Source organism: Heliconius melpomene, chromosome 11, assembly GCF_056956725.1.
Source record: "Heliconius melpomene rosina isolate 202511_hmr_F chromosome 11, ASM5695672v1, whole genome shotgun sequence".
NCBI lineage: Eukaryota > Metazoa > Arthropoda > Insecta > Lepidoptera > Nymphalidae > Heliconius > Heliconius melpomene.
In genome coordinates, this window is record NC_140399.1 from 5,115,412 (window position 1) to 5,129,390 (window position 13,979).

The 13,979-nt window shown below is 39.2% G+C and overlaps 1 protein-coding gene across 1 annotated transcript in view; it reads left to right on the forward strand.

Annotated features, from left to right (window-relative positions):
* Nucleotides 1-13,979, forward strand: part of jbug (filamin-type immunoglobulin domains fbug) — a 64,611-nt gene that overhangs the window by 47,891 nt on the left and 2,741 nt on the right. Inside the window, exons 30-53 of the mRNA XM_085193380.1 lie at nucleotides 325-476; nucleotides 813-885; nucleotides 1,286-1,453; nucleotides 1,757-1,926; nucleotides 2,118-2,210; nucleotides 2,439-2,583; nucleotides 2,861-2,946; nucleotides 3,235-3,427; nucleotides 3,670-3,897; nucleotides 4,298-4,470; nucleotides 4,823-4,973; nucleotides 5,267-5,515; nucleotides 5,909-6,129; nucleotides 6,421-6,628; nucleotides 7,079-7,207; nucleotides 7,392-7,556; nucleotides 7,805-7,962; nucleotides 8,333-8,512; nucleotides 8,672-8,816; nucleotides 9,090-9,305; nucleotides 9,425-9,598; nucleotides 9,952-10,127; nucleotides 10,496-10,657; nucleotides 10,983-11,162. Of these exons, the coding sequence (XP_085049506.1) occupies nucleotides 325-476; nucleotides 813-885; nucleotides 1,286-1,453; nucleotides 1,757-1,926; nucleotides 2,118-2,210; nucleotides 2,439-2,583; nucleotides 2,861-2,946; nucleotides 3,235-3,427; nucleotides 3,670-3,897; nucleotides 4,298-4,470; nucleotides 4,823-4,973; nucleotides 5,267-5,515; nucleotides 5,909-6,129; nucleotides 6,421-6,628; nucleotides 7,079-7,207; nucleotides 7,392-7,556; nucleotides 7,805-7,962; nucleotides 8,333-8,512; nucleotides 8,672-8,816; nucleotides 9,090-9,305; nucleotides 9,425-9,598; nucleotides 9,952-10,127; nucleotides 10,496-10,657; nucleotides 10,983-11,162 (3,995 nt within the window). The remainder of the gene's footprint in view (nucleotides 1-324; nucleotides 477-812; nucleotides 886-1,285; nucleotides 1,454-1,756; nucleotides 1,927-2,117; nucleotides 2,211-2,438; nucleotides 2,584-2,860; nucleotides 2,947-3,234; nucleotides 3,428-3,669; nucleotides 3,898-4,297; nucleotides 4,471-4,822; nucleotides 4,974-5,266; nucleotides 5,516-5,908; nucleotides 6,130-6,420; nucleotides 6,629-7,078; nucleotides 7,208-7,391; nucleotides 7,557-7,804; nucleotides 7,963-8,332; nucleotides 8,513-8,671; nucleotides 8,817-9,089; nucleotides 9,306-9,424; nucleotides 9,599-9,951; nucleotides 10,128-10,495; nucleotides 10,658-10,982; nucleotides 11,163-13,979) is intronic.

A 13,979-nucleotide genomic window follows, 5' to 3' on the forward strand; every position in this document is an offset into this window, starting at 1 on the left:
TTGTCACTAATTTAGGCTATGTTTTGCTCACAATCTCAAATTAAGGTTTAAAATAAATATGTGTATATAATTTCATTGTTTTTAAATATAAACTTATATAGAAATATAACATACATTTTTGCTAGTTATAAAGCTCATCCGCTTTGCCCTAACTTCTAACATGAGAAAAGAACTTTTTAAGTAGACAAACAAAAAATCTGCAATGTTTTAAAGAAATATTAATAAAAATAATACGTCAATGGATGAAAGACATACAATATAAACATAACATATGAAAGATAAGAGGGAGGGTAAAGCGGTGAGCTGAGATATAGTTGGGCATAGGTCCAAATGGAGCCTCGGTACCAGCGGCGGTCTCCGCAGTCGCCGGTTCTGGAACATTCCATGCGGAATTTGTACCGCGTGCCGTAGGAGAACATCGCTTGAATGTGCTGGTGGATGGAATAGCCATACCTGCTAGTCCTTTCCATCTCAAAGTAAGTGAAATTAAAGATGTATTTTTTTATATATACATTTTTTTGTGTTGTTTGTGTCGTTCATACTTTGGTTTATTTAACGTGTTATTACTTTTTTGATATAAATATTGATTACTGATATTGTTCTATTTTTAAGGAGCATGTAAAGAATACTAGACATCTATTTAATTGTTTTAAGGTTATCACCTTCTTATTAGTCATAACAAACCATACCACTCTTGAGTTACATTATAAATGATCTACATACAGCAATTTAATATCTTAGATTTTAATCTAATATAATAAATTATATTTCATATAATAAAATATAATAAATTATATTTCTTTATTTAACAGGTATATGACGTGACTGCCATAAGAGTTAAAGATGTAGCTCACGGAACAGTGGGGAAACCTGTAACTTTTTTAGGTGACTAATTTTTTTAAATATATTTTAGTCCCAATAACAACAACAACATTGTAACATTTTTTATTACAATTGAATTGAAATTATATATAGTTAGGTAGAAATCAATGACAAGTGTTCTGTATTTTTTTAAGCTTTACAAGTTTTACCACATACAGTAAAGTAGCCAGAGGAACCCAGTGTTGAAATATCCTCACTTCCCGCCCAATTCTCGTAATATTGCCTATGTATTGATGAACCTTAATCTTGTTACCAGAGCGAGAAAATTAAAATAATTCATTCACCCGATAAAGAATTGACCCTATAACAATCACGCTTATAGTAACACGATGTCGCTGCACCAAGACGGCAACCAATCATTACCCTTTTTCATTATCATTTAAGTCGAAATTTATTTGTTTAGTGGAAACAATGGCGGCGGGTCCCGGCAATTTGGAAGTGACTGTCAACGGCGGTCGAGTGCCCACAGCTGCAGCTGCTCAAGGCGCCCACACATATGCAATCAGTTTTACACCCAGGGATCCCCGGCCGCACACTGTTGAACTGCGGTTTAATGGTGATCATGTACCTGGTATGTATTCATTTGTAACAATGTATTATGTTCTCAATTTAAACAGAGCATGTACAGGGAACAAACTATAGTCCTTTCTATTTTGTTTATGATTTTTGCAGAAAAAAAAGCATATATATTTTTTAATTATTTTCTCGGTAATTCATGCTGCTTTAATTTACGTTTATTTGCGTGTACAACTTACCTAAAATTATTTTTGTTCGCTGTGGATATTTGTGTGTGTCCGTGTGTCCGTCTGTGTCCTTTTATACATTATTTATAATTTGTAAACAATTTATTGTGAAATTTTAAATTAATTTTTAGGAAGTCCATTTGTATGTCACGTATCGGCACCAGCGCGAGTGATAGGTGCAGGATCTGGGGAGTCCCCGGACAAGGTCTCTGTGGGTGATGCTTACACGTTTAGTGTGGATTCTCCTACTTCACCACATGTTGAGGTCTTGGGACCAGCTAGAAGGCCTGTTGCTGTGCAAGTAAGTAGCTACTTTTGTAGAAATTACAACTTATTTTTATATACTACTACTATTACAAGTTTTTAACCTATGTTTATCAAAGCGTGGCTTAAAAAAGCACTAATTATTTCAATAATAACTTATACCATATATAAAATACTTCCACCCATCCGTTTAAAGTGGAGTTTTTAATTGTGTCTCATGCTTGTCAGGTTTCAGCCGAAGAAACAGTTGGCGAAAATGAACCTAGTAAGAGGTACACTATTTCCTTTGTACCAGTTGATGTCGGTGATCACAGTATTGAGGTATTTTTTATGTTATTATTTTAACATGTCTTTCGCATTACAGAACAGAACAGAACATCTTTTCTTTTTTGCATTTTAATTAAATTACAAGTTTTAAAATATCATTAACACATTTACGGTTGCGGCGATGAGTCCCACACCTCGCAATCTCAATACCAATACTAGATTCCCTTTGACTACCCTGCCTTTTACGAGATACAGCGTGAATCTAAAAAAAATCCTTTACAGGTTCGCGCCGGTGCAATGGGCGGCCACGTGGAGGGTAGTCCATTCCTAGTAAAAGCGTACAGTGCGTCGCGTGTGTCCGTCACTGATATATCACCTGGCGTCGTTGGTAGACCTGTGGCGTTCACTATCAATGCTTCTCATGCTGGTAATATTATAGAATTATATAATATATGTTATGAGTTAGACATTAGTCTTTGTGTTTTTCTTGGCTATCTTATAATGTCATATTTTATTGACTTTGTAATTTAATGAGTCTTCAGACAGGGTTTGTAGTAAATTATACTTAAACTAAATGTTTATATTTTATATATAGTATTTGTTCCATAAACATATTATTTGTACAGATCACAAAAAATGCTTTCCACATCTTATAATATAGTAAACAATGTCGGCAAAAAATGGTAATCATAAATAAATTTCAGGTGCCGGAAATTTGGAAATAATAGTTGCAGTGAATGGCAGAAATGTCCCCAATTATGTACAGAGTGAAGGAAATGCAAGGTTCAAGGTAATAAAGCAGACATAAATGTCGAAGTTATTGTAATCTAATAAGTGAATACATAATAAACTTACTTTACTAAAATGCATCAATGATGAAAGTAATATTAATTATTGGTAATTGATTTTTTTGTTAATTTAGGTACTTTACCTCTCTTCTCTCTCTATCTTAACTTTCAATCTAATATTTGGATTAAATAAATAACAGCTTTTCTATTCTTATCTAATTTAACCTCTTTAGTTAAATTCAGGTATACATACTTATTATATACAATAAATCATAATTCATTACTTTCAGGTAAACTTCAAGCCGACCGAAGCAGCACCTCATACACTATCAGTCAGGTTCAACGGTCACGCAGTACCGGGGTCACCGTTCACTTGTATAGTATCTGCGCCCGCGGCAGCCGCTGACGCCAGGGCCAGTGGCCCGGGGTTAAGCTCTGCGCCCAGGGGGGAAAACGCCGAAATCCATCTAACTGGCTTCCAGAGTGTGTTTCTTTATTTTTTTTAGTGCTTAATTTGATAGTGTTTTACTATTTAAATGGGTGAATATTTAACATTTCCAATGCTTGCAAAAAAATCTTTATATCTAACCAAGAGAAAATTTAATTACATTGAACATAACTTGTTTCAATTACGTCCCCTAATAAATAGTTGTTATTTTTTATAAATTGCTTCCCAGCCAAATATCAAATAAGCTAAAAAAAAAATTCCAACTCTTAAATTCCAGCCGGAGAACCAACTATCTACGTAACAGGCCCCGGTGGTAGCACAATTAGAACACGAGTGACTCCTACCGCCACTGCAGAAGGACGATACACAGGTTCCTATACTCCAGAAGCGGTGGGACGTCACAGTGTCCAAGTGCAATGTGCTGGACGTCACGTACCGGGATCACCTTTCACGTGCAACGTGTATGATGTACGACGTGTTAGGGTCACCGGACTTGGTGCTGGTGGTGGGTTGGATGTTTTTTTGTTATTTATTCCCTCGTCGGATTTTGAATCTGATACCAGAGTGAAGAAAATGGAAATATTAAATATTTCATTTTTTTAAGTGGGAATCGAACCTACCTACATCTATTTTATATTTTGTCGCACTTTACTTAATCTGAGGCGAGAAGATACAACCGCGCAACATCTAACTGTAAACTTGGCGGTTTTTAACTCGATTCGATTCAGTAATAACACAAATCAAAAAGAATATAATACGTGGAAAACAGTGTGAAGCTGCGGAAAGAACAGGTTGTGGGTTCATTTCTCAGAGCAGCGTATGTATGGTTTAACTATGTAATATACGATCTTAGCTTAATTATATTTTTATCGTTGAAATAAATATAATTTAATTATATTTTACAGAGCTAGAAGGTACACTAGAAGGGTTAAGCTTAGACGAAAGTGCAGATGGTGGTGGTGAAGAGCGAGGAGTGGAAGTAGGCAAACCTGTTACTTTCAGTGTAGACGCGGCCGGCGCTGGTGAAGGAACGCTTGAATTGGTAGTGTCTACACCCTCCACTACTGTGAAGGCTGAGGTAAATTGTTTATTATGTTTTATTATTAGTCTAAGTACTTTTAGATGGATTTAAGCCTTAGTTTCAATATTCTGTATATCTATCTATACATGGTCGTATGGTTGTAATATCCCCAGGAGCTAGAGTTCCAGCTTAAACTTTTTTGTTGGATAATTTATTTATAGAGAATTTATTGTGAATCGTTTCGATTGAATCCGTTATAGCTGCGGGCATAATTACCTCGGGCATTTAGAATTGTTATGTATCATGTACAACTCTTTTTTAAAAATATTTTAATAAACGTAACTATATAAATACATATTGCTAACTTAACAACAATACATATTATTATTTAAAAAAAAATGTTCCATAGGTTGTGGCAGTAGCAAGAGGGTTATACGATGTAACTTTTATCCCGGTGTCACGCGAGCCTCACCGCGTGTCTGTCACTTTCAACGAGCAGCCTGTCCCTGGTAGCCCGTTTGTGTGCCGTGTTAGCGAACCGCATACTTATGTGCAGATAGGTATGTTAAATTAATTTAATCTTTTTTTATTATGTCATTAATATACAGTAGGGGAATAGAGGTGTCTTAATGGGAAGACGGAGTGTATTACACTAACAGAAACTATAAAACGAAAAAGGACTTCAAATGAGGGCTATAAACTGATATATCATTTTAAGTGAATAACATTCTAAATGTATACTTATAATTTTTTTGCTCTTATATTTTTTGTTGATATTGTATAAAGTCAATAAATTTGAGAATTTTATATGAACTATATTTAAATTTACCTTTAATTTATTTTTGCATTGTAGGAGGTATAGCATCAATAGAAATCGATGAAAGCTTATCTGACGTGGAAGTTCTATCGCCAACTGGATCCAGGATAAATGAAGCCAATCTTGAAGATACAGGTCTTCTGACTTTCCCTGCTAATAGAGTGGGAAGATACCTCGTGAGGAGTCCAAGAGGACCTGTAGCTGAAGTGGAGGCGTTAGATGCGTCTGCGGTCAAAGTTTTGTCCATTGCCGATGCTGTTGCTCATAGACCAGCTATACTTACAGGTAAAGTTTTAGTTGTAACAAGTTTTCTTTATATTGCATTTAAAAGTTTTACTTATTGATTACATAGGAGGCACTCGTGGGGCAGTGGCTTGGCGTCTGTGAACGCGACATTTGTGGGTTCAATTCATCGTCACTGTAAGAAGAAAATAAATAATTTCCTTGCTCTTGTTAGAAAACAGAAAGAACTACGTTAAATTTCGCCACTCAACATACTATGTCTAGAAAATTGGGCAGGCAATGGGAAAGGAGCGTCTTAACACTAAGTTCCTACTTCCTATCCCACCACCACCACCATGCAGCATACAGCGTAAAGCTACAAATAGTATAATATTTGGTATAATTAGTGTAATGTTAGACACAACAGCCTAATTTAATGATATTATTTTCACATAGTAAGCACAACTGGAGCCGGAGCTGGTAGACTATCAGCTCGAGTATGGTGCGGAGGTTCATCAGTCGCGCACTCAGTACGAAGGCGAGGGGGTTCCCGTATGGAACTTGTGTGGCATCCTTCACGAGCTGCTACCCATAGACTGGTTTTACTATGGAGTGGAGTGCCGATATCTAAAGAGCCAATACTGGTTGACGTTATGCCGGCACATCATGGACAAGAGGTAATAAATACTTATTGGATGTCAATTTTATGAATCCATGACCAGTCGTGACGAAATGGCACAAATGTGATTAAATGCGACTGGTTGTAGGTTCGATCCCCACTCAAAGAAATTAAATATTTATTTTAAATTAATACGCAATCCCTCCAGAATTCGGCGGAAAATTGACATTAGAGTGTCTTAACACTAGGGTCCCCCTGCCTATCCTAATATTGTTCTTGTATAATATTATTTAAATGTTATTTGTTTGACGATTTTTGCTGAATCCATAATTTATTTATGTTTATACAGGTAGCAGCATCAGGTCTAGGGCTATACCAAGCGCAAGCTAGTAAAGTGGCCTCATTCAGTATAGACACCCTCGGCCGACCTGCCAGAGAGTTTGATGTGGTAGTCTCTGGACCTGGCTCCAGAGCTTTACCTGTCAGGTGTTATCAGACCAAATCTGGGTTATTGCAAGCCGAATTCTCTATTAATGAAGTTGGTCAAAGTACTATAGGTAAGAAAATTGCAACAAATTTGTTTCGCCAACTTAACCTATACAAATATTTGCTTAATATTATTTAAATATATTTAGGGAATATTTATTAATTATTTTTTTATGATTATCTATACTGTTACGCACTTAATAAATGATCGATTTAAATATTTCCGGATTATATTTAATTTTGGTCGCAAAAGGTCGGCAAACTTAGTTTCTCCTTTGTAATTCCCGATCCCGCTGGAATTCTCGTATAAAAAGTATATCTTTTAGCTCTCCTTCTCAAAAAATCTGTTCAGCTGTTCAGAAAATTAGCCTGGACAAATAAAAAGACAGATAGATAATTTTAAAATTGTTTGTGTTTTGGTATCGTGTAAATCCAGTGCACTTGAAAAAACAGAAATACATTACAGACAAACACCTCAGTTATAAATTATTTTAACATATGGTTATTTTGTAATTTTGCAGAAGTTTTACACCTTTCGAAACCCGTCACGGGTAGCCCGTTCACCTGTGAATCTTTCGATCCAAATAAAGTTATTATATCCGGACTGCCAACTGGGAACATCATAGTGCAGACACCAATCAACTTTACAGGTATGTGGGTACAGAAAGATATGTAAGGTTTCGCAAATTGACATAAAATGTGTATAAATACGATTATAATAAGTTAACCTCTGTGTTTGTATATTATTTAAGGCACACACATATTACTTTTAAGTATTTTCTCAAAAATTTACTTAGAAATGTTCAGAGAAAAAAATGATTGCTTTTTTTACAGTGGACACAAAAGACGCAGGCGTAGGTGAATTAGAAGTAGTATGCGAAGCGATGGGTGATAGGAGAATGAGATTGCCCATTGACATAAGAGAGGATGGACACACGCACAAAGTTCGACTGAGACCCACTGTACCTGCACATTATAGAATTTATATCACTTATGGAGGTATGATGTTAATAATAAAAAAAATTTGAAATTCTATGTTGATATGAAACATACATATTGAATCAAATTCCACGCATTTTGGAAATTTAAAGTATCAATACTTGTTCCTGAGTGACCGGGACGTAACCTTTAAACTGGCATAAAGCGTTAATGGAGTTCTTTATAGACTTAATTTGCTCAAACTTAACCAATTTATCTTTGTATCTTTAAGATAAAGTATATATTCTATTATTGTGCTCAATTCCCAGGTTCACCAATAGTAGGAAGTCCAGTTTCCTTAGGAGTCCTCAGTGGAAAAGCGAGTAACGCAGCTAAATGTGCTGGCACTGGTCTCGCTCATGCACACGTTGGCAAAGAAGCCGCTTTCACCATACACTGTGTTGAAGATACTGCACCTACTGTTCAAGTGAGTATTATAAAACCCTGTATTTAAAACTATGAATCAAATAAATTTTAAGTCATCAAAGGTCGATTTTGGTACGAATTGCTATAAAAAACAAAATCTCTCTATTATTTTTACTGTATCTTGGATATACCAGGGTAAGATGACCGGCCTTAGCACTAGATTCCCTAATCTAGTGCTAAGGCCGGTCCCCCCATTTTCGAAATATTATGTGTTGACTTGTTGAGTGGCGAAACTCAATGTCGCAGCTTATCTTATTACCAGGGCGAGGAAATAATTAATTTCTCCAATGTGCCAGTGCGCCACAAAGACTTCAACTACAATTTCATTTACAATATTAAACTAATAATATATTAATATTCTAAATTTCCAGGTGGAAAAACTAACTGACAGTAAGGAAGAAACAACAGACTCTGGTTTATTAGAATGTAGAGTGTTAGCGGGGGCGCCTCGGGAATGGCTATGTGCATACATTCCCTTAGTTGTGGGCCTGTACGAGGTTCGAATATTTACGTCTTCGGGACCTTTGCCCGGTAGTCCGTTTTCTGTAAAGGTAATGTTTTAATAAGTTTTTAACTTTTACACAATATAAAAATTATGTGCAGTATTATTTTAAAAATAACAAAATATACATATTATTTTTTTGAAGATTTAAAATCCTTTAATTTACTAACAATCTTAATAAATATTTTACTTATTAATATTTCGACAGGTGATAGATACTTCAGCGATAACATCGGTAGGAGGATGGGGTACCGATAACTCGGCACGTGTCAGGGCGCCCTCTAAACTTATACTGGACACGAGTAATGCTGGCCCTGGAACATTGGAATGCTTATTGGCTGGGAGACATCAACGTTAGTATTTGCTTTTTTTTATACTGATTTAGTGATACTAGTATAAGCGGAGGTACTATTGTATTGGAATCCATATCCATAACGTATAGTAATATACGGCCTAAGACTTTTTAATTTTATAACTTAAACAACTTATACTTTAGGTATATATTTGAATTACATAATTTTATTAAAATTTAAAAAAAAATTAAACTTATATATAACTTTTAGGTTATCAATTACCTTATATTTATTCTGTACACATATATCTAAATCAACCTATCACACCAACAGGTGTAGAAACAGTATCTGGCAGAGCAGTAGTAACATTAACAGCGGCTGAAGGCGTCAGTGGGGAACAAGAGTTAGAACTTACATACAACGGAGCCCTAGTAGCGGGAGCGCCACGCAGGGCTCTCGTGGCGTCCGGCAATACGGCGGACAGGGTCACGCTGGCGGGACGCGGACTGGCTCACGCCGCGCCGCATACACCCGCTGTGTTTACTGTTGGTGGGTACCGTTTATGTAAATTTAGCTTGGGCTGCTCTTAAACCGAACTAACCAGTTATCTTTAATTTCCTACCATTTATTTCTTATAAATAAAAAATGCTTTATATTTAATTCTTCAGACGGCAGTGCAGCCGGTCCAGGAGCACCAGAGGCGTCATTAACATCTCCCGAAGGTGAATCAGTGTCAGTAGCATTAGCAGCAGCTGGACCGGGACTCTGGAGAGCGACATACACTCCAAGACGACCTGGAGACCACCAACTGCGGGTTATGTGGGCTGGACGGCTGGTGAAAGGTAATTTGGCAATCAAGTTATGAACTCGTTATAACTTATTCTTAACAATATATGTACGTCCTCAGTACTTTTATTTTTAGTTAGCGGAACTTGTGATTTTATTATTCACCATTTGAGAACTTTTCAAATCCAACTCAGTCATTGTCATCTACAAATAGTCAACCATTAAAAGTATAAAATCTTTAGTTATTATAAAAATATATATGGCATGAATGCAAAATGTAACTACACATTTTTTTAATTAATGTTTATTTCATTGAAATTAGCTTTTACATCTTAAAATTGGTTATAATTCAATCTATAATTTATTAATTCAATCATATTTCTATAAGATTTCCACCCATAATCTCCAGGTTGCCCGCTAACAGTAAAAGTGATGGCCGGCTCAGAGAGCGGGGACGCGTCCCGCGTTGTATGCTCCGGGGCAGGACTCGCAGGTGGCGTTGTAGGGAGGGAGATACGCTCCTGGATTGATACGAGACGAGCCGGCCCAGGGGAACTCACCGCGCATTGTACTGGACCTAACAAGGTAATGAATTTAATTATGTAATTTTTTCTTGTTCATGTAGTAGCCTATTTCCAAAAAAAAAAAAATTGTCGGTAGGGGTCCCATCCAACCCCTTTAGTATAAGCTCTAGATATAATTACAGTTTAAATTGTCCCAAAATTAAGTACGCCACATTAAAAGAACTTTCTTAAAGTAAAAAAAGGCACGGGCAACTATGCGCCCGTGGATGTAGTTTTTAAAATAAAAAAAAAAAAAGTAGCCTTTTTCCATTGATTTATGTTAAATAAATTATTCTGAACTCCTTATTGCTTGATTTTGTATATAAAAAAATATTGTAATAATGTTATATTAGTAAGATAAAAAAAACATTTATATTATTTGTTAACCAGGTGGCTTACTGCGAGCTGTATGAGCACGGCGATGGCACTTTCACGCTAAACGTGAAGCCAGCTGAAGCTGGGCGACACGTGTTAAGCGTGCAATTTGCGGGCGAGCACGTGCCCGGTTCACCGTTTGTGCTCAAGGTTGCTGGTGCTCCTGATCCGTCTAAAGTTTGTAGATTTTTTTATATTTCTTTTTTTTAAACACAATCAATAATTATATTCAAAATTAAAAGCTACAACCTACAAGCTTCATTTTATGAACATAAAATAATTTACCACATCACTAAAGTTACTTCCTCAGACCTGAGTCAAAATAAGCAGAGGAAACGTTGTATTAAGACACTCCATCCCCCACTTTCCGCCAAATTCTGGAGGCATTGCGTGTCAAGTTGCGGAACTCAACGCCGCGCTTTGCCTCGACGTCAGAGCGAAAAAATGAAAATATAAATTTATATAAATAAACGATTAAAAAAATAATTAAACAACTCAACAGGTCCGAGTATACGGCCCAGGAGTCGAACCCGGCGTGCTAGCAACATTCCAGTCACGCTTCCTGTGCGACACGCGCGGCGCAGGCGCCGGCCAGCTCACGGTGCGCGTGCGCGGCCCCAAGGGCGCCTTCCGCGTTGAGATGCAGAGGGAGAATCAGAAGGATCGCACTATATTGTGCAAGGTTGGCTTTTTTTGTAATGTGTTGATTTTTTTTTTTTTTTTTTTTCGCATATTGCTTAGCCAGAGGGATCATAAGTTAAGCCATTCTGCCGCTTTATGCTAAGTTTTAGAGATGGTAAGTGTCGAATGGAGACACTCAATGCCGCTCAATTGGGAACCCAGAACCATCGCGTTTAGAAAATTGTGTCCTGCTCCACAACGGCTCAACTTCAAAAAAACGTACAAAAATTATTTAATATTTTCATTTTATTGCTCTGTTCTATTGCTCTGTGCTCGACGTCGAGTTCCTCCACTTAATAAAAGCAATGCATCAAAAATTCATCGGAACTTGTTGACTGGAGTATCTTAACATAGGTCTCTCTAGCCGGTCCCCTAATCTTCACCGACGGCAGCAAAATCGAGGGTAAAGTAGGAGCAGCCCTAACCTTGTGGGACCAGGGTAGGGAGAGGAAGTTCTCCACATTTCGCCTGGAGCCGCACAACACCGTCTTCCAGTCGGAAATGTATGCACTCTTCAGGGCAATAGAGATGGTGAAAAAGTCGAAAACGAGCGCTACCAACATCTTAAGCGACTCGAGATCATCCTTGGATCTACTAAGATCCCCATCGACGACTCACCCTCTCGGCCTACAAATGAAGAGCTGCATACGTGACATCCAGAACGAGGGCAGGACAGTGCGGTTCTTCTGGTTGAGGGCCCACGTTGGAACACCCGGCAACGAAAGGGCAGACGAGCTGGCGAAAAAGGCGGCAATAAAAAAGAAGACGGCACCGGACTATGACAAAGTACCAGTATCATACGTCCGAAAGCAGATACGCGAGGCGACTGTCAAGGCATGGCAAGCGAGATATGAAGCCTCCCAAACCGGATCAGTCACAAAGCTGTTCTTACCAGACGTCAAAAAGGCATATACCCTGGTAAGGAAAACAAAAATAACACCAACAGACACCCAGCTACTGACTGGCCACGGAGGTTTCGCGGCCTACTTGCACAGATTCCACTTAAAGGACAGCCCATCTTGTCTCTGCGATCCGCAATGTGAGGAAACGGTCACGCACGTAATCCTGGACTGCCCAAGATACGGCTCAGATCGAGCGATGCTGGAGGTCACCATCAACAAAAACCTAGACCAGCAATCACTCCACACCATCTTAGAATCAGAAGCCACCAGGACACCTTTCCTCACCTTCGCACGTAAAGCCATCTTAACAGCCGCGAAACGCAACAGCTCGCTAGTGGCTCTCCCCTCCGCGCCAATACCCGCGCCACCCTCACAAACATCCCAAACACCAGCACCTGCACCATCACAAACCCCTGCACCACTCACACAAAATTCCCAAACACCAGTACCCACACCACCAACAACACCTGCACCGCTTCCACAAGCTCCCCAGATACCAACTTCCGCAGCACTTCCAATCCCCGTACTAATCCAACAAACACACTCGACACCTGCTTCTCCCACACCAACAATACCAACAAAATCAACAATAAATAAACTACTGGCCTCCCTCAAAAAGACCACAGGAGGCCTGCCAAAGAAGTGGAAAAAACTAACCACAAAAGTAAACCCGCCACAGCACAATCCACCAACACTGGCCACAACCAACGTGATGGCAATGCTAAATGAGAAGGCAGCGGACGGACAACCCGGAATAAGGGTCAGGAGCGTAGCCTTGTTCATGGCCGAGGGATCAGAAAGGGTGGGAATAGCTTTCAGTCGCTCGGAACCGCCGGATAGAGTCCAAATTTCACCAGGACTAGCAGCCCTACTCAAAGGAAGCACGAGTAAAACATCGGTGAGGTCAGCAAAAATAGACTCACTGACATGGCAAAGGCTGGCTGAACCCCCCTGCCGAATACTGCGGTCACAGAACAAAGTGATCGCATTGCTCGAATGTGGGGAGAAATCTCCCTTTGCCCAACTTGACTCGATCCTCCGAAGAGTTCGGGAATGCACGCCGCAAGGAGCCCCTAAGACCATAAGCGTAGACGCAATGAGGGTAGAACCTTATAGAGGCAGCATAGCAAACTACTACGAATGCCTCAAGGTCGCCCACAAACACCAGCTAGTCGTCTACGAAGACAGGGGGGAATGCCTTGACTTCCTAAAGGCAAAGAAACATCTACCTTCCCCCTCAACAGAGGCTCCAACCGAAACGCCGAAGCAGAGCGGGTCCGAGAGGCTGCAAGAGAAGCTGTACCCTGAGCCATCCACAAGCAAGACCAACACACCCACCCCCAAACATAACATCTCGAGGACTTTTGCGAGGGCCATTCTGGGAGTCGTCGCTCCAAGGGAAAAAGAAACCCCAAAATGCTCTGCCTCTAATGCTGCGCGCCAAACCAGCACCGACATTCCGGGAGTCGAAGAAACTCCAAAATGTTCTGCCTCTAAGGCTGCGCGCCAAACTAGCACGCAAGAGAGAGAGGTCAAAGCCTTTTTCGACACCCGAAATCAACGGGAACAAAAAGGACACCGCGAAGGCGTACTAGAGCACAGCAGAGGCAACATAACACTACCTGACCTAAAAATAGCCAGAAGCCCAAAGGAACATGCTATAAATGCGTTCATCGAGTTCTTAGCCACATTAAAGGCAACCCGCGAGGTAAACACCAATATCTGTAAAAAGATCCTTCAGACTTTCCAGAGAGGGAACCTCAAACTCCTGGAAGTAGAACTCGATGAAGCCAAAGCCGCCATCTATGACAACGTCAGCTCCCGTGTCATTCACGGAAGCATGACGGGACAGTACATGGCGGCCTATAGCAGCACCAAGGGCTTTATAGGCCTGGTCGAAAGTGAAAGAGTAGACG